Consider the following 21,314-nt stretch of genomic DNA (forward strand, 5'->3'; position numbering starts at 1 on the left):
ACCCTACATATTTTCATTGATTTATGTCTTTTCATGAGGGTTTTTTTTTAATTACATTGGTAAATGATATATTCGCCCCGTTTTCTTCCTTGGGCCACCCATTTTTAGTGTGGGCTGGCCCAGGGAAGAAAGTTGGGTCATTTCCCCTTTTTGTTTTGATGAAGACCCCTCTCTTTTTCTCTCTACTTCCACAGCTACCAATGTTAAAAAAAACATGTGGGCCCACATTTTTCGGATGATCCAAAGCATTCGTTTGAAAGACCCTTACATAGATAGAGTGTGCACAAAATGTGCATAGGATCATCCTAACCCTTCCATTTATATCTGTTTTAACTTCCACAAATGGAAGGGTTAGGATGATCCTATAGAGCTTATTTTTTGTACACATCTTATCTATCTTTGGACCATCCAAATGAATGCTTTGGATCATCCAAAAAATGTGGGCCCACATGATTTTTTAATGGGCCAGTGCAGATAAGCTATCTGCACTCGAGCAAACTTCACAATGCAAGTCCTAGAACACACTGATGACGGTCCAAGTTGAAATGGATCGTTACTAAGACTTTGTACGATCCAGAAAGCACTTTGAAAAGGATCCGACTGATAAGGGATCACAAACAAATTGTCACCAAGACATAGATGGGATCCGAAGTGGATCCAATGATACCCCCGAGATCCATGCCAATCTGTCTGGGATTATTCTAATTATTTGATTGATCAGTTACAAATGCAAGGTTAACAAAACAATGAGAAGAAAACCGCCCCACCTGACAATAGCATGATTTATTCTTTTACACGCCCTACATGAGATATCTTGACCACATAATTACACACTGATTCCCACTCTTATGGCTACTATTTACATGACCCCAAAGATAAACTCATGGATGATGGCAACATCTTCACTTTACAATAAAAAATGAACCAGGGAGGAACATCTTCACTTGATAATATAGTGGTCATTAACTTCGATAAATCCTAGCCGTTAATCTTCATCTAGAGGGTCATATCTCTTGTATATCCGATGGCCCAAAAATCATCTTGACGGGAAGATACAACCCATAAAATCAACAATCTGCAAACACATTAACAAAAACCATATAGATAGAAAATGGTCAGCAATCAAAGGCCCATAACGCAATTGATCGAATAGTTACTATGAGGTCATGGCCATTGATGAACATAGGTGGGGCCACAACATATATACATCTGTGAACTCTGATAACATTTTTACAGTAAAATGTGAACTTTGAACTCCACGCAAGCTGGGATTAGAAGCATCTATGATTATATTCAATAAATTACTAACAAACATAGTTACATGGCATTTGAATTTCATTAATTACATTAGATAATTTGAAAATTCTACCTGTATTAGCAAGTTGGAAGAGCATCAAATACTGATCGCCTAGCTTCTTCTCGGATGCAAAGGAGGTTCACTTCAATCTCCCTGCAGAGCCTTCCTTCCACAAGGCCGACCGGCAACCATAGCTTAGGCTCCACATCAACAATGTATGAAAGAACTGTTCGAAATTCTTGAGCCTCAGAAGATTCATCATCCTTGCATTTTTCGTCAGCCTGAAGAAAAAAAGAAAGAAAGAAATGTTTAAACCCGTATTTGAAAAATAAAAAATCATGTGAAATATCGATTGTTTTTCCTACCTACTCAATACATCTTACATCTAGATCTATCTATCTAACGTTTCCAATTGCCCACGCCCACGTGCACACACAAGCATTCTTAGAGTGCAACATAATGGGCCCACCCAATCAAAACAGGTGTAAATGGTGGGCCCCACCCTAATGCATGGGCTTGAGTGCAGATCGTGGGACCTATTCCATCAAAACATGAGGTAAAATGGCAGGACCCACCCTAATTAAAACATGGCCTAAAATGGTGCCCCCTTCCAAGGATTCAGGTAAAGATGGTGGGCCTCCCATGGATGTAAAATGGTGCCCACCATATGCATGGCTTTGGGTAGAGATGGAAGGTCCTACCATATCAAATAAATTCCAGTAAAATTCTCTGTATGTGCACATATAGATAAGTGAAATAGCATTCAAGAGAAATCTTATGTGAGGATGGTTAGAATGTTACATTTGAGTGTTAATGAAAACTGAATATTTAGGGAGGGAAAACCGATTGAGTAGGGAAACTGAAAAGTCGAAATTTTCAGAAAAATAAAAATCCGAAGTTTTAGGAATAAATGGAATGTCAGCAGAAAAACAATTGAGCGGAAAACTAATTTAAGCTGAAAACCGAATTAATTGTGATAAAAGGGGGCCGAATTTCAAGGGGAAATATTTTTATAACAAAAGAGAATGACAGTAGAAAGAAACATGCTTAGTATATATATATATATATATTATATATCTTTCAAAAAAAGTTATACAAGCGGAAAAGATTCTATGTACCTGCCACACATGGTATGTTTGGATTCTCTAGGTATATGTCCCAAGTGTTGCATGAAGACTAATTTAGGCTGAGCTCCTTTATTGAGGGTAGCATCCACAACACCATCAAAGTATAGTCACAAATTTTTCCAAAAACATTGGTATCTTTTTCAAAAAATAAAATAAAAATCCCTCTTCATATTATTCTACCATTTCCGCTTCAATTCAAGATTCTGTACACGATATTCCAACTTCAAAGCTGTTTAGGATTTGTTCCCACTGTGCATTTTTATCCATTCTTGTCTAGGATCTGTTTCAAACCTATCTTTAAACATCATCTGTTTTTTTTTCCCCTTTCATTTTCTTTTGAAATGGTTAAACATCTGTTTTTTTTCCCCCTTTCATTTTATTTTGAAATGGTTAAACATGATCTGCTTTCACCCTTGATTCTGGCTTATTTAATCAATTTCTTTTTCATTCTTATATACTGGCTTCACCATGCAACAGAGTGTCCAAGCTATAAGCCCGTGCATTAGTGCAGTTTCCGTGTAATGTAGAAGAAAACAAATAGAGCCTCCCATCACTTGGGTGTGAGCTCTATCCTCGAGAAGAATGGATTGATGATAAACAACTTGAGGACTTGAATAATGGAATTGGCCGTGTTGTTCTTCAATTTCAAGAGGAATGCAAGGTTGCAATGATCCCAAGCCAGAAACTGGGGTTTCTGGCAAGGATTCCATACTGGAAAGCTCGATTGCATGATCGCATTTTGGATATTATAGGTAGTCATCACTTGATTGAGAGCATACATTCCCGAATCCAAATTTGACTTCTCAACTTCTACCACATCCTTCGTATTAAGTGATTAATTCAATCCATACTCTTCTATTTTCGCCCCTGTTTTTGTTCTCACATTCAAGCTACGGCTAGGAGATAAGGGAACTTGACGCAGGGTGGATCAATGGAAGGGAGGACTCTAAGGTGATGTAGGACTGGGAAGGAAAATAGAAGAAAGGGGATAAAGAAGAAGAAGAAGAAGAAGAAGAGAAGATGAGAAGTAGAAGAGAAGATTTTAGGGAGAAGTAGAAGAAGAATAGGAGACGAGAAGAAGAAGATTAGGAGAAGTGAAGACGAATAGAGGAGGAGAAGAGTAGAAATTAGGGGAGAAGAAAATTAGAGGGGGGAATCACTCAATCTTTATTAATCATCAAAGTTGTAATTCCTAATACAATTAGGACTATGTATAAGCAATGGGATGGAAATAAAATTCCATGGAAAACAAAAGTCCTAACAACTAAAAACATGGAAAGAAATATCCTAGAATCTAAATAATATGAAAATAAATTCATAAACTAAATAACATAGAAATATAAATCCTAATGGGCAAATATGCCACTTATTGGCCCATTATCTGCATCATTCTCCCCCGCTTGAAAAGAACTCGACCTCGAGTTCTAGTCCACCTGGATCAAATACGTAGACGACCCACTCAAGTAGTAGTGGTCGAAATCCGTAGGAGGCACTCCTGATGTGTAAGACTCGTGATAACCGTGAAAAGCGTCTGAAATGCCGATGGAATGAGTGAAGAAAACGCCCATGTAAAATCATAAATATGCGAACCTCTCCTGACAAGTAATGAAGCTCGAAAAATGGCAACGTACTCTTCCTGGATCGATGGAATCGGCATAACAGCTATGGGCAGTACCAATCCATGACCAGCCTTAATAAAGCTATCTGCTGGTATCAAATCTGGCTCAATGGAATCAGCAACAAAACCATCTGCTAGAACTGTATTAGGTTCAGTGATGTCAGGCTGACAATCCTCTTGATGATCATCATATGCACTGAAATCCTCGATCTCAACCTCTACAATCAACTCAATCGGGACATATATAGGAGAAGCAATGATGTCACTGTGCTCATGTAATGATATGGAATCGGTATCCTCAATGAACTGCTCGTGCTCTGCATGATCTGGCAATGAATCATCAATCAATGGACTCTCTAGCTCTATATCTGCAATCTCTGATTCTGTATCTGCCATCATGGACTCTGTATCTGACATAATCATGGGCTCAACAACTATAATGGTCTCATCCACAATGTCAGCTGGATCATCGGACGGCTCCTCAGTAGTGTTAGCAAAGTCCTTAGCTGATGGATTTGTCAATTTCCTATCATCCAAGTCACGCACTATCCTTTCCAATATGACCTGAAATTCAGCTTCGTGTGCAAGTCGAGCGGCTTCTTCACGTATCAATTTTTGTTTATATGCTGCTCGCTCGCGTTTCAATCTCTGTACATACTGATATGCATAATTTCTCATAAACTCAGAACGAATCTCCTCCCATCGACTAAATAGAGGTGCACCTGCAATACGACGCACCCTCACCATCTCTAGCCAGAACAACTGGGCTTGTCGTAGTACAGTATCTCTGGCTCGAGAGATAGTCTTGCGGTGATCATAGCAATTGTACTCATGATATGCGTCTAGAGCATAGATTCACCGTAGACATGCATCCTCATAATAGCGGTAGTGAGTCCAGTGTTGCAAACAATGGTAGTCGTACCCATAAAAATCTGGAACATATGCCATTGGGATCGGCGTCGAAAAAATAAAATCAACCGTCTGATTTGTCTGTCATGTCGAAAGGAACACAATGTCTGTCTTGAATCGTAAATCGGACTCCCGAATGATTCGGATCAATGGTCGGACCAAAACGGACAGGCAATGGAAGTTGGTCGTTGTAGTGCTTGCACTCGTTGTTGACTGCTGAAAATGTGCTGGATACACTCTAAAAGTTGACACAAACAACTTTCGTGTTGATGGCGAAATCAAATTTCGAGCAAAAAGTGCCCGGATGAAGAGAAAGAAACTATTGATGGAGGAGAGAGAAAATGGAGAGAGAGAAAAGAGTTCACACTTTGTTCTAATTTTTTTCTTTTGATTTTTTTGGCACCTAAAGGTAAAAAATAGGGGTGTAATTGTTCTTTCCTAATTGAAGGGGGTTGCCCAGGGGAAAGAGAGAGGGCAAATATTACTTAAAGAATGGGGGGTGCACTAATTGATAAAAGGGAGGGTGAAATTGCCCTTCCTTAATATGGAAGGGGTGCCTAGGGGAAGAATGGGGTAGGAACTTACCTTCGTTTATAAGGTAAGCAATGACTTAATATGGGGGTGTCCAGGGGAATAAAGGGGTGGATAAAAAGTAAATGAACTTACCGTATCTTTTTTCCATTCAAGGACAAGTACAACACTCTGGTAGCCTCAAGAAGGAATTGACTCCCTCTCTTTGATATGACACCGTATTGTGCAAGTTTCCTCCTTTGATATGACAAGTTTGGCTACCCTTATAATAAGAAGAATTTCTCTTTTAAGCAATACTTTTTATTCCACCTTTTCTATCATTGAAGTGGTCACGTGATCCACTTTAAGAAGAGGGTTACCTAAACCGGTTACATTTGTTACCTAGAACTGCAGGTTACGAGGTAAAAAAAAGGTTGAAGGGGTAACTTCATGAGCAAGTTACTAACTTAGATAAAATAGACTCGAGTAAAGCAACGTAATTGGGACTTACAGATAAGGCAAGATGCTTTATGAGATAGCTTCAATGTAGAAAATTTGATATTTTGAAAGAAAGAAACTCTAGTGGGTTTCCTTTTTTTCCCAAGAAGCAGCTTAGTCGGAGAAGAAAGCAGTGAGAAAAGCGTCGCCTGAGATTCCGGTTGTGGTTTCTTGGTGGTTGAAGGCAGATTTCTCCGGACCGGTAGGTTAGCAAGGCTGAGAATTAGAAGATGAAAGGCTGTTTCTGCTTGGCTGTTTGAAGGTTTTGGAGACGCCAAAGGAACAAGAAGATGGGTTAAGGTTTATGATTTAAGAGCGCTGGGTTTAAGGTGATTAAAGATGGTTTTTGTTTAAAGTTTAGGGGTTTCGGACTGTTTTGGACAGGGTTTACAGGATCTAGAATTTAGGGACTGTTTGTGAGGGTATTCGGCAAAAAAATAAAAAAATACACAGGTTTGGGCTGGAATCTCAGGCCTAATAACTAGGGTTTTGGGTTAAACTAAGGTTCAAGGTGAAAAAGAGATGGGTTTCGGGATTAGGGACAGTGGAAAGGTAGAATATGGGCTGCTAACAAACTGATGGGTTTGGATTTGGGTTTAGGTAGTTTTGTAAAAGGAATTGTTCGACTGAGAATTAAAGGGGTTGTACTGATGCTTCGGCTGAGAATAAAAGATGGGTTGTGGGTATGCAATCTGTGAGGATGAGAAAATGAAGAACACTTTAAAATATCGTCAAAGACACTTGGATCTTTGGCTCTGATACCAAATTTGATGTAGGACCGGGAAGGGAAATAGAAGAAAGGGGATAAAGAAGAAGAAGAAGAGAAGATTAGAAGTAGAAGAGAAGAATTTAGGGAGAAGTAGAAGAAGAATAGGAGAAGTGAAGACGAATAGAGGAGGAGAAGAAGAGAAGAGTAGAAATTAGGGGAGAAGAAAATTAGAGGGGAGAAATATCACTCAATCTTTATTAATCATCAAAGTTATAATTCCTAATACAATTAGGCCTATATATAGGCAATGGGATGGAAATAAAGTTCCATGGAAAACAAAAGTCCAAACAACTAAAAACATGGAAATAAATATCCAAGAATCTAAATAACATGAAAATAAATTCTTAAACTAAATAACATGGAAATATAAATCCTAATAGGCAAATATGCCACTTATTGGCCTATTATCCGCATCATTCTCCTCCACTTGAAAAGAACTCTCACAGAGGTCTACTCTCGTGCCTAACAATGTCTTTTGACTGATGCTTCCCGGGATGTCTCTATTTCTGCTGATAGCTCTATCCTAGCTGCCTATGATAGTGGTGGCCGCACTGGTAGCGGAGGTGGTTCTTTCAGCCGTGGTTGAGGTCGTGATGGCCGTGTTGGTGGGGCCCGTGGTCGCCCTTATTGTTCACATTGTCAGCGAAAGGGCCACCGTCTTGACACTTGTTTTCGACTGCATTCAGAGCTTCGTCAGTCCCGCTCGACCCATCTTTCTACTGCTAGTTCTCCAGTTGCTCCTCCTTCCCCTGCTATGGAGCCAGTGACGTCCAATGATTCTTTCACAGCCTCCAAGGCTGACTTTGAGGAGTTTCAGCGTCTTCACTTGGGCGTCCATCCTACTGCGGACTTTGCACAACCAGGTAACTCGCACACTACCCTTCTCTTTAACTCTGGTTCATGGATTATTGATTCGGGGTCCTCAAACCACATGAATGGTAATAACTCTTCTCAGCTTAGTTCTTTTCGTCCATTTCATTCTGCTTCTCAGTCCATTACTCTTGCTGATGGTACCACTACTCCTATCTCTGGTGTTGGAAGCATCTCTCCTCACCCTGGCCTTCCGCTTTCTTCAGTCTTATGTGTTCCTAAGTCTCCCTTAGTTTACTTTCTGTTAGCCAACTTACTAAGACTATAAATTACTCTCTCATTCCATCCATCTTATTGTCTCTTTTAGGATCTCTCAGTTGGCAGGACGATCGGCTTGGGGCGTGAGATAGATGGGCTCTATCGTCTGGAGTGTCGCTCGGTTCTGTTGCCTTGGATGGTTCTGTAGACACATATCAGTGGCACTGTAGTCTAGGCCACCCTTCTCTTCAGCGACTTCAGTAGACGCCTTTGGTTCCTGGATCTGTTTCTTCGTTTCAGTGCGAGTCATGTGAACTCGGAAAACACCATCGTGTGTCCTTTCCTCCCTGAGTAGTTAGTCGAGTCTCAAGTCCATTTCAGTTAGTCCATTCAGATGTATGGGGGCCCTTTAGGGTCGCGTCTTCAACTGGTTATAACTTATAAGTACTTTATTGTTTTTATTGATGATTATTTGCGTATGACATGGTTGTTTTTACTTAGAGATCATTCTGATGTTTTTTCTGCTTTTCGAGCCTTTCATGCTGAAATTCAAACACACTATAATGGAGGGAATGATATTTTCCTCACCTTCGACAGATAAAATCACCCCCGCCCCCACCCCCCATTAACGTTTTCCGTGAGAATGGTTCACTACTTGAGGATAAATCCCCCCCCCCTCTTAACGTTTTTCCTTACCTTTGAAAGTTAACAGATAACGTTAAAGGGGTGGGGGCACTCTCAAATGTTTAATATATCTCATGTTCAAATGGGTTTCAGCCTTTCAAGATTATCTATCCACTCATGGCATCCTACATCAGTTCTCTTGTGCCTACACCTCTCAACTAAATGGTGTGGCTGAGAGGAAACTCTGATACTTACTTGAGGTGGCTCGCACCTTACTCTTTCAAATGCAAGTACCAAAATCCTTTTGGAGTGATGCTGTCTTTATTGCCTGTTTTCTTGCTAACTGTCTTCCTTCAACGGTTCTTCATGGTGACTCACCCTACCGGGTTCTCCGCCCTCAGCTGGATCCTTTTCCTCTCACGCCTAGGGTGTTTGGCTGCGTTTGCTTTGTTCACATTCTCGGCCATGGTCATAAATAACGCCTTTCTCCAACTTGGTAAGTTAACATGGTATCAGAGCCAAAGGTCTCGAGTTCAAAACCTCCCGGATAGCAAAAATCCACATGCGATGGTCGGCCCAAATTGGGACCACATGTGTCTCGTGTTTGCAAGTGGGCCACACGTGCAGGGGAGTGTTAAAGTATAAAAGATAAATAACGCCTTTCTCCAATAGCTTAAGCTATTGGAGAAGTTGGTAAGTTAACAGTGTTGTTCCTTCTTCCCCTTTTAGGTTGTATTGTGATAACAAGATGCCATACAAATTGCTACCAATCCGGTTTTCCATGAACGAACGAAGCACGTTGAGGTGGACTGCCATTTTATTCGTCAGAGAGTCCATAGAGGAGAGATATCCACAGTCTTCACTCGAACCGTAGATCAGCTGTCAGATATATTTATAAAGCCTTTAAGCAAAGCTAAGTTGAGTGATATTTGTAACAAGCTTGGAATGTATGATACATACTTTCTAGCTTGAGGAGGTGTGTTAGAATATGTAGAATGCCTAAGGGTATAACTATCTTTGTGCTATCCTCTTGTTATTATAAATACATGTGTAAGGGGGAGACATCCCTGACTTAAACAAACCCTTTCTCTCATTCTTTCTCTCTAACAACCTAGATGGGTACCGCCTGACCTTGGCTGGATCAAGTTAAATTTTGATGGTTCAAGTCTTAGTAACCCTAGGCCAGCACGGGTGAGAGTCCTGGTTAGAGACAAGGAGGGAGTGAATAGAAGGGCTTTTTCTAGCCCCATTGGGGTCAAGGACGCTAATGGGGCAGAGATGAGAATGGTTCTTCAGGCAAGGCATTAAGATTACTGAAAATAGTGCTTTACATTGGCTAATAGTGGAGGGTGACTCCTTAAACGTCATTAGATGAATGGATGGTAGTCGGTCTCACTCGTGGAGATTCGCAGAGTTGATCGATGAGATTCAATACCCTGTGGAGGGGCATTTAGTCAAGTTTCAGCACGTTCGCCGCTCGGGCAATAGCGAGGCAGATCGGCTTGCCAGTTTCAGAGATGGAGTTAACCGGACGAATCTGGAGACTTTTTACTATATTCCCCGTTGATCTTCGTTTGTATTTCATCTTTGTATTTTTCTTTCCTCCATATTTTTTTACCACCTCGATCTTGGGGTCTTCCCCTCCTTTATTATATAATTTGCACCATTTCAAGAAAACAAAAAAAAAAATCACACCAGGTGTCTTGTAGGCATCACACGGTAGGATCTAAGGCATCACACCTTAGGGCAAACCAAAGGAATCCCTCCAATGGCAGCAATGGCATCACACCAAAGGCTCGAGCATGAGCATTACCTCCACAATCATAAAGTTAGAAAATCACTTCCACACACAAGGCTCAAAGCTTCATTTCTATTCTTCATTCATTCATTTCATCATTCAAATTTCAAAAGGCTTTCTCTTTTAGGAGATGGGAGGTTATGGTAAGACAACTACTTGGGGCTCTCTCTCTTTCAAAGAGAGAATGACAAATGACATCCCATAATTGTCTCAATACAATATTATAAACTTACAATATAAATAAATACAGCAAAATAAAAACAACCTGGTTTTCAAGACTGATGGTCCCCAGTCAAAATGTTTTAGCCATATTAAATAAAATGTCTTACATGTCACAAAACTGAGAAATAGAGGGCATTTGCATAAAAATTGGGGGTGTGGACATTATCTCCTATTCAAACATCATTTTCTCAAGGAAGTTTCTACTTCTAGCAATTATTCACTGTATTTTACATGTAGAATTTCATCTAAAACAATCAAATGTTTAAAAAAAAGCTTTACTGGCACAATCAAATGACCATTCTTATCCAAAAGAAAATCTTTCTCTATTTTTATCTTTATTATTAGATTTGTTCTATTTTATTTTTAGAATCAAATTTTTGATAATTTCCCTGTCACTTTTCTTTTTCTTTTACATATTTTAATTGTTTTAGTGGACTAGCCAATTCAGTTTATGAAAACGCTTCAATGAAGCATATCTGAAATTCAAGAAACTTGAATATGAAAGATTGATGTGCACCAAATGAAACAATAGAGCAGCAGCCCTATGGGAGAAAACCAATACAGTTTCCTACCTGAAGTATCGACCATTTGCCTTCAAAGGTTTGAAAGTCACCCTCGACCATCTTAAATTCAATATCTCGCCTTCGACCGAATGGAAGATGTTCAAGATCTTTCTCATAACAATCCACAATGCCTTTGGCATTAAATTTCAACCCAAATGCCAAGTTCTGTTGACCAACCTGTTTGGAAAAAAAAAACAAAATTATATGTAAAGTTTAAATTGTATGCACACAAAATCAGAAAGAAGTCCAGGTGGCAACAAAATAAACGAAGGAACATCAATAAAAATCGCTATAAAATCTCATAAGTGCTTCAATAACTTCAAGACCAGCAACCTACATATTGGGCATACCATGGATATTCAATGACCCATTGGGTGACATGGCCACAGCCACAACTTTCGAAGTATTCAAAATGCCTCAGGATGGATCAAGATCAACATAAATTCATATCATATCTATAGCTACAACAAAGTTCTTTCTTCTCTTGATCATTTTTTATTGGTTGAACCAAAATATAATGACACAATGGACGTTCTTTACAAATTGCAATGATAGACGGGACGACTGAAAAACCTCAGATTTGAAACATAGATGACCAATTGAAGCAGGAGGTGGCATCCAAATTAAATCAATTTCTTACATTTAGCAATTAGCATGTAAGATGTTCAAGGAATGCAAGCTTCACTTATTCGTTCTAAAAGGAAATTAATTTGGCCCAAGAAACTGCATGCTTGAAATAATATATTTGGAAGAAGGGTGTGATTTCAGGTAAATGTGACATTAACGAGAACCTTGTTCATGATGCCCCAATAGGGAAAAAAACTTCCCAGCAGAAATATACAGAAAACAAAAGAAAATTCATTGGAACAATACCAACGTAGTTCAGATGAAGCAAGAAATTCACAGTTCATGGAAGCAGGCAAATTAGCAGACAGATTACCCAGTTCATGGAACAAGAAGAAGAAAAGATTAGAAAAAACAAACCCCCAAATTTTTACATTAGTATCCCCACAAATCTGTGGAAATTGTGTAAATCTCCATATGAATAGTCTCTCTGTTTAAACTCACCTCTTAGCTATTAGTCTTACTTTCCTATTAAAACCAACTACTATAATGGGAACCCTTCTATGGAAGAAAACTACAACGCTAATCACAATAAACTCGGACAGAAAGTCATGTGAAGTGACCCCCTTACAAACTCCCCTTACGCAATCCTTAAAATCAAAGAAAATTTGACCAAATTCCCCAAAATAAGAAACAAAAAGCTTACCTATATTTGTCCATATGTGGACATGAGTGGGACCTCAACTAATATCAGCATGATATCATGATGATGTCATCAATACGGTCTGCCTCGGCCATGTTTCTTCTTCCTAATTTTGTAGAACTTTTGTCTTCACACACTTTCAAGTTTCAACAGCCATATCATCAATGCTCGTTAATTATTCTTTGTCGATCTATGTGATGAACTCAAAGGGCATAGATCTCCAATGGACAAGATATTGGAAAAGTGACTGTCCTCCATTGATTGCCCGTTGTCCAAAGATGCAATCAACCTCGCCATCGTCTCCTTGGCAAGTTGGATCTATGACAAGTTCTAAGTTCTAACAAGCCAATGTTAACATCATCCTTTATAGATTCTCCCGTAAAATCATTCATTGAAAGAAAATTGCATTTCTCCTTTTGGATTTGTAATCACCGTTCTCTTCCATGGTACAAGTATTACTTTCATGCATTTTTGGTATGACATGCAAGAACTCTTTATTTTCAATAAAACATGCAAGTACTCTTCCCAACATGATTAATTCTTTTTTGGTGACACTATCATAGTCTTCCTAAAATTATATGGCATATCTACCACAACACACATAATATCATCCTTATATTTCTTACCAGTGGACAAAGAAACAAGCCATTGTTTGTGTACAAATTCTGACCGATTACTTCAACCAACATATCTTCAGGGAGTGGGATGAGGTTCACTATTTAGCTTTAACATGTTCACCTTGAACTGCAACTGCAAGAAATATTCTAAGAGCTTCCATAATTGATAATCAAGTCACAAACTTCCCATTCACAAATATTCTCGAGAAGTGATGTATCCTTGATCATGTATGAAAGATATTGTGTCGCATCAAATCGATCACCTGAAAAAGTCGAGCAACGAATTCAATCTCTCTTTCAAAGAAATTCCTTCTAAACACTGGCCTCCAATCTACACAATTTTCACTCTTGTTCATATAATCTTTAACAAAAGCCTCCCTAGCCACTACAATTAAGAACAAGTATGGGAAGAGCTCCTTGAGAGGATTAATCGAGCACCACTTATGTAATACCCGACCCCACACACAATGACACACACGTTATGAATATTTTTATGGGTGTTGTTATCAAAATAAGTCTATAATTATTCCTTGAGATGGGTGCTTTTATCAATTTTATTAGTGGGTATCAATTGGTCACTTAGGGCAGTGGGTGTTAGGGGTGGTTATTCGGTTATAACCGAACCGAATAAACCGAAATTTGATAACTGAAATAATTTCGGTTATCAAATTTCGGTAACTGAAACCGAACCGAAATTCCTAAAAACCGAACCGATTAACAATTCGGTTATAACCGAATAACCGAATTGTGGGAGAAAAAGAGGGAAAAAAGGAAAATCTTGGTTTGGATCGGAGGGCTAGGATCATCCAATCGAAATGATTTTTTTAGCACACCTAATTACAAATGGACGGTTTTGATCATCCTACGGAGTGCACACATAGCACTTTTTTTGGAAAAAAATGGTTTTCATCCATAATTTCGGTTATTCGGTTAACCGATTTATTTTTGAGATAACCGAAAACCGAAACTGAATAACCGAATTTCCAAAAAAAAAACTGAAATTGAACCGAACAGAAAAAAAAAAAGAACCGAACCGACCGAACCAATTCGGTTCGGTTCGGTTATAACCGAATAATGAACACCCCTAGTGAGTGTCCTTATCACTCCTAAAAGTGGGAATCAACGGGGCTCTTTGGACAATGAGTGTCTCTACTTATTTTAATAGGTGGGGCTAATTTAGTTGAAATGGAGTACCCTTATTAATTGGATCAACAACAATAAATCTTTAGGTTGGTATCATTATCAAATGAAATAGATTTTAAGGAAAGAGTTAAATGTGCATTTATTGTTGGGCAAATTTAGCCCAAGGCATATGAGAGAGAGTGTGTGTGGTAGATTCCATCCATTAATAAATACACTCTCCCACCCCACTCTCAATCTCTTTCCTTTAATGAGATACTCCATCTCCATGCCATAACCCCATAAATGAATCCTTCATTACTACCCACTTTTCATCTTCCATTTAAAGATCACACCCCATCTCCATTTTATTCCCGTCTCCATCTAATTTCATTTCTATTTCCCTCTCCCTATATCCCATAGCAGACCTCATTTCATCCATCCATCTCCATCAAATTTTAGTTTTAATTTTTGAGGAAAAGAGCAGCCCTTTGAGCGGATATTCACGACTTTAAGAGTGGTCTGCCATCAAGTTTTGCAAGCAACTTAATGTAATTGTATGGCTACCTTGTGATCACGGATTTCCAGTCGAATACCACGACCCTATTATTACTAATCTAGTGCTATAAGAAAATGTACTAAACATTTTTTGTGCTTCTAAGCTGCTTCTATGTGCAAAATTTTTGCATTTGCTTCTATTGAAATAATGTTGGAAAATTAGTAAGGGATCTTGATTCTATTAAGAGCAGCTCTTCGAATATTATTTTATATATGTAAACAACCATTCATCCTTGCATACACTACTAAAAGATCATTGGGGTTATGGCTAGATCTAGTTCTTCCATTGAGATTCCTTGTAACTCTTTCCTCGGATGAGTGTCACATCCAAAATTTAGCCATTATAATTAGTTTTGCTGTGCATTATTTCAGCATCAAATAGCCCCAGTTTGTTGTCCACATCTGAACCAATCATCTCTTAATAGAATCAAAATCCCTTACTAACTACCCAACCTATTTCAAAAAAAGTAAATGCAAAATTTTTGCATATAGAAGTAGCTAAGAAGCACAAAAAAAGGATCAATATCTTTCCTTGAAGCACTAGATCAGTAATAGTAGGGACGAGTTTGGTGGGATTCGACCGGAAATCCGTGATCACAAGGCAGCCACACAATTATGTAAAGTGGGTTGCAAAACTTGTTGCGGACCGCTCTTAAAGTCGCGAATATCCACTCAAAGGGCTCTTCTTTTCCTCAAAAATCAAAACTGAAATTTAATGGAGATGGGTGGTGAAATAAGGTATGTTATGGGATATGGGGAGAGGGAAATGGAGATGGAATTAGATGGAGATGGAAATAAAATAGAGAGGGAGTGTGATCTTTAAAGGAAAGATGAAGAGTGGGTAATAATGAGGGATTTATTTATGGGGTTATAGGTTACGGCATGGAGATGGAGTATCTCATTAAAGAAAAGGATAGAGAGTGGTGTGAGAGGGTGTATTTATTAATGGATAGAGTCTACCACTCTCTCTCTCTCGTATGCCTTGGGCTAAATTTGCCCAACAATAAATGCACATTTAACTCTTCCTTAAAATCTATTCCATTTGATAATGACACCCGCCTAAAGATTTATTGTCTTTGATCAAGTTGATAAGGGCACTCCATTTCAACAAAATTAGCCCTACCTATTAAAATTGGTAGACACTCATTGTCCAAAGAGCCCAGTTGATACCCACTTATAGGATTGATAAGGACACCCCTGCCCTAAGTGACCAATTGATACCCACTAATAAAATTGATAAACGGACCCATCTAAAAGAATAATTATAGACTTATTTTGATAACGACACCCATAAAAAAAATTCATAATGTGTGATGTCATTGTGTGTGGGGTCGGGTATTACAACTTATCAAGCCAAAAGCGAATTCTCTCTCCTGAATAGACTCTGAACCTAATTCTTTCTACAAAGATATGACTGAAACGCTTGATATCTCTCCATACTGTTAGGCCATTATGCCCAAAACAATCCCTCGACTCACAATGACCCCAGGAAGCACCATATTTGCTCTCAATCACGACCACCCAAAGCTAATCACCCTCCTTCCCAAACCTGCAAAGCCATTTACCCAATAGGGCAATATTCACCTCCCATATTTTTCTACTGCCATGACCTCCTTGTCTAATAGATTTGCAAACACCATCCCGATTCACCAAGGGGATACCTCGCTTTTCCTCACTACCCCCCCCCCCCCCCCCCAAATAGAAATCTTCTCTGAACTTGTTCTATTCTTTTCATAACACTCAAAGAGCATTTGAAGACAGATCTGATAAATCAGAATGTTGCAAGGTAATTCTGCCACCTCTTGATACAAGATTTATCTTCCATGTATCTAGTCTTCTTTCCACTCTTTCTATAATATGATCCCTACTAGTCTTTTTGGCTCGACCCCCCAAGGGGGGAAGTAGGAAGATAATCCACCTTACAACCCATGATGCCCACCAAACCTTGAATTTGCTCTTCTTCTAAATGGATGGCAATGACCTTAGATTTATGGAAGTTGGTTTTTGACCGGTGACCAACTCAAAGCAACGCAATATGGCTTTGAGATTCATAACTTTCATCACATTAGGGGAGCTGAAGAGGAGGGTGTCATCGGCAAATTGCAAATGAGAAACTTATGTATCTTCATTGCCTACTTTGAAGCTTTCCCTTTACCAATCAACCGGCTAAGAGTCTCGTCAACAATAACAAAAAGGAATGGGGATAAGGGGTCTCCTTGCCTCTGACCCTAGAAGACTTAAAAAGGCCTTTAGGAACTCCATTGACTAGAACCGAAACCAAGCAAACGAGATGCACTTTCTTATCCATGATCTCCATCTTTCACCAAACCCCATTCTACCCAAAAGATAATCCAAGCAGTTCCATTTCCACTCTATCATAAGCTTTTTCTATATCCAGTTTACAAACAATTCCCCCTCTCCCAGTTTTAGCAAAGTAATACACGGTCTTGTTAGCAATGATAGAGCAATCCAGAATTTGTCTTCCATTGACAAAAGAGCTTTGGCTTCCTGATATTATATTAGGGAGGGTGCTTTTCAATCTTTCAGCAAGGACCTTTGCTAACACTTTGTAAAGGCACCCAACCAAACTAATTGGGCGGGTGCCTTTAATTGACAAGGCACCCTTCACCTTCGGGATCAAGGCGATGAAGGTAGCATCAGTTCCTTTATTGAGGTCCATTTTTTCAAAAAAAATCTTTAAAGAAGCTGAGAACATCTTCTTTTACATACTCCCAGCAGCTCTGGAAAAAGGCGAGACAAAAAATCATCCGGGCCAGGAGCTTTATCCTTCCCCGATGAGAATACTCCCCTTTCAATCTCTTCCCCCCCCCACAACACACACACACACACACACACACACACACAACCCCAACCTACAACCCAACCCAAGTGATTGAACTCCACTCTTCCATTTGTTCCATTTTCTTCCAACTTTCTGATGAGATAGGTCCACATAATTCAACCCAATGCGTTCGCTCCATCAAAATAACAGCAGACTGTACGGAAAACCCTATCCTAGTTCTTCCCTCTTTCCCAACTTTATACACTTCGAGGGCGTTTCCCCACATTATTTTTTCCTCCTAGATCCTTCCGAAAGCCATCCATCTTTATAGATTAAAATGATGTTGAGATCAAACAAATGAAATGCATTCAATTCTAACTCCTATTTTTAATCCAAGTCAAAATTACTCGATTCCCATTGTTTAATTGAGTTTAGTTTCAATTCGCATCCAGATTACTCTGAAACTAAAATACTTACAAATTTACAACAGTGATACATGAGGAAGGAATTCACTATCTTATATGATGTTGATATGTACATGATCTATATGATGTTGATACGTACATGTTGTGCTATATATATGATGCAGTCACAAAGTAGTTAGTGTAGGATTATGCATTTTAGATTTGTGGGTGTTAGTTGTTATGTGTCGTGTAGGTGGGTAATGCTAAACTTTTGTATTTATATTTAGAGGAATGCTAAACTCATGGGCGTCCTTGCAAAAACCAGATGACCCAGTGCATTTATAACACGCAAAAGTCAGAGAACATTAAATGCACTTTGGTAACATTCCACCAATGGATCGCCCTTCCTTCACTTTAGCATTCATCTGGTATTTAAGGAGTCATATCTTAATGAAAAAGAGAAGGATTTCGTAACAAATAAGCTTTGTTTTAGCAGAGTGATACTCTACACCTAACATATTTAACCCAAATTGAAACTCTACAAACCGAATAAAAATTCGTGAAAAAGGGAAATTAGAATGAGAAATCAAAGAAGCAAAAGATCACTACCTGATAAAGCTTCGCAAAATTCTCTCCCTTTTCGAGCAACCGACACACGGCTAGACCTGGAATAAAATCAGCTAAACCCTCATAATTTGTCAACAGATTCCATACGGTTTCAAGGCCAGCCTCGATTCGGATCCGAGAACGAATCCTAATCGCATTCCTCCTGATCTTTTCGATCTTGGTCTCGACTTCGGATACGGATTCCGAATCCGACGAGGAAACGAAGGGTTCGGATTCTGATTCCGAATCCGAATCAATGAGAGAGGAATTTGAGAGCGGTTTCGGTGGGAATGAGGAAACGGAGATTTCGGATTCGGATTCGGATTCCGAATTGCCATTGTTGGGAGTGGAATTTGGGAGGGATTTGGAGAGGAGAAAGGGTTTGGGAGGATAAATTAGGGTTTCGGTAAGCAAGAAACTAGGGTTAGGGTTAGGGTTAGGATTAGGGTTTTGGGTTTTGGTAAGATCGAGAGAAGGGCGTCGTCGGAAAGGTAAATGCGGGTGCAGAGAAGAGAGAGGGAAGGCGAGCATTGTTGATATGGGGGCTACGAAGGGAGGGATGCTTTTCACTATTCAGGAAAAGAGTTTTTATAGGATAACCAACCGTGAAAATTACAAGGGCAGGGTGTCAAAAGCCAGCCGACTTGATTTTTCATCCAGTGAAGACTTGATTTTTCATCTAAGTCAAAACCTAGATGAAAAATCAAGTGGGCAAGGTGTAATTTTCACGGTCGGGCATCATATAAAACTCACTGGGTGATACGAAAAGGCAAAATTGTGGATGGGTGACACTCTTTTGAAAGCTTGTGAACGGAGGTCAAAATACCTTTTTATGACATGCTCTTTTACCTAAATACCCCTCATGACAAAAGGAACAAGTTAGAGTAGAAATTTCTCTCTCTTACTATTCACCTACCAAATTTTACTGCCTATCTCTTTCCCATTAACGCCTCAAACCCACCAAGTGGAAGTAAGAGCCCATTTGGATACCTTATGCATTTGTATTTTGATTTGGATTTGAGTTTTGGATACAAAATAGATCAATCATCTTCATGATCATGTTTTAATATATATATATATATATATATATATAAAAGAGTGTGCGGTCGACCGCAACTAAGCTTAGGTGCGGTCGAGGGCCTAAACACATGGGTCCCACACTTTTTGTAGTGATCAAAACCATTCATTTGCAAGGCCTTATCATAGATAGGGTGTGTACAAAAAATCAGCTCCATTGGATCATCCTAACCCCTCCAAAAGTGGAGGGCAAAAATGGGAAGATTTGTGGCAAACGGTGTCTGTCCATTTTGCCCTCCACTTTTGGATGGGTTAGGATGCTCTTATGGAGCTAATTTTTTGTACACACCCTATCTATGATGGAGTCTTGCAAATGAATGCTTTGGGCCATCCTAACAATGTGGGCCCAACTCGACCGCACCTAAGCTTGGTGCGGTCGAGCGCACACTCTTATTCCTCATATATAGAGGAAAATGATTGTACGCTCGACCGTACCTAAAGTTAGGTACGGTAGAGTGCCAAATCACATGGGTCCCACATTTTTTGTGAGCATCTAAACCATTCATTTGCAAGGCCCTATCATAGATATGGTGCATACCAAAAATTAGCTCCATAGGATCATCCTAACCCATCCATTTGTGGAGGCCAAAATGGACAGACAGTGTTTGTCCACAAATCTGCCCATTTTGCCCTCAAGTTTTGAAGGGGTTATGATGATTCAATGGTGCTGATTTTTGGTATGCACCCTATCTATGATGGGGCCTTGCAAATGAATGGTTTAGATGCCCACCAAAAATGGGGCACCCATGTGATTTGGCACTCTACCGTACCTAACTTTAGGTACGGTCGAGCGTACAATCCTTTTCATCATATATATATGAGAAAAGTGTAGCTACACACACATGTAGCTAACTTAGTTACACCCACGGCTTAAAATACAGTGGGCCCCACATTGTTTGGGTGATGCAAACCATTCATTTGATGGACCCTCACATAGATAGGGTGTGCCCAAAAAATCAGCTCCATAGGATCATCTTAACCCTACGATTTGTGGAGGCAAAAATGGACATGTAAAAACCTTCACAAATCTGTCCATTTTTGCCTCCACAGTTTGAAGGGTTGAGATCATCCAATGGAGCTGATTTTTTGGGCGCACCCTATCAATGTGAGGTCATATCAAATGAATGGTTTGGATCACCCAAATAATGTGGGCCCACTGTATTTTAAGCCGTCGGTGTAGCTAAGTTAGCTACACGTATGTGTAGCTTCACTTAACTCTATATATATATATATATATATATATATATATATATAGAGAGAGAGAGAGAGAGAGAGAGAGAGAGAGAATAGAGTTCCTGAGGGTGCCCTCATATAGCTTATATGAGGTGGCTCTCACAAAACATAAGGGGCCCACATTGTTAGGATGATCCGAAGCATTTATTTGAAAGGCTCCATCATAGATAGGGTGTGTACAAAAAATCAGCTCCATTCGATCATCCTAACCCCTCCAAAAGTGGGGGCAAAACTGGATAGACACGTTTTGTCTATTTTTGCCCCCACTTTTGGAGGGGTTAGGATGATCCAATGGAGCTGATTTTTTGTTCACACCCTATCTATGATGGGGCCTTTCAAATGAATGCTTCGGATCATCCTAACAATGTGGGCCCCTTATGTTTTGTGAGAGTCACCTCATAAAAGCTTATATGAGGGCACCCTCAGGAACTTTATTCTCATATATATATATATATATATATATATATATATATATATATATATATATGAGAAAACGGTTCCTACACATATGTGTAGATAAGTTATCTACACACTAGCTTAAAATACAGTGGGGGCCACATTATTTGGGTGATCCAAACCATTCATTTTAAAGGCCCTCACATAGATAGGGTGTCCACAAAAAATCAGATCCATAGGATCATCCTAACC

General features: G+C 39.3%; 1 protein-coding gene across 1 annotated transcript; it reads right to left on the reverse strand.

The window, feature by feature from the left end:
* Nucleotides 1–747: 747 nt before the first annotated feature.
* On the reverse strand, nucleotides 748–18,927 carry LOC143855632 (uncharacterized). The gene is made up of 4 exons (XM_077365737.1): nucleotides 18,360–18,927; nucleotides 11,013–11,180; nucleotides 1,370–1,578; nucleotides 748–1,075 (listed from the first exon to the last, which is right to left on the reverse strand). The coding sequence occupies exons 1-3, from the start codon at nucleotides 18,885–18,887 to the stop codon at nucleotides 1,375–1,377; spliced, it is 900 nt and encodes a 299-aa protein (XP_077221852.1). The 5' UTR covers nucleotides 18,888–18,927; the 3' UTR covers nucleotides 748–1,075; nucleotides 1,370–1,374.
* Between the last annotated feature and the right edge of the window lie 2,387 nt (nucleotides 18,928–21,314).

This window comes from Tasmannia lanceolata, unplaced genomic scaffold (assembly GCF_043159265.1).
Source record: "Tasmannia lanceolata isolate RefF3 unplaced genomic scaffold, GAP_Taslan_0.1 ptg000002l, whole genome shotgun sequence".
In the NCBI taxonomy this organism is placed as follows: domain Eukaryota; kingdom Viridiplantae; phylum Streptophyta; class Magnoliopsida; order Canellales; family Winteraceae; genus Tasmannia; species Tasmannia lanceolata.

Bases quoted from the DNA above. Each gene is read 5' to 3' on its own strand.
- LOC143855632 (XM_077365737.1), bottom strand. From the start codon at position 18,887: ATGCTCGCCTTCCCTCTCTCTTCTCTGCACCCGCATTTACCTTTCCGA. The intron at 11,181-18,359 runs GTAGTGATCTTT...TTTTCCAAACAG, and splicing joins ATTTTGCGAAGCTTTATCAG to GTTGGTCAACAGAACTTGGC. The intron at 1,579-11,012 runs GTAGGAAACTGT...TTTTTTCTTCAG, and splicing joins GCAAATGGTCGATACTTCAG to GCTGACGAAAAATGCAAGGA.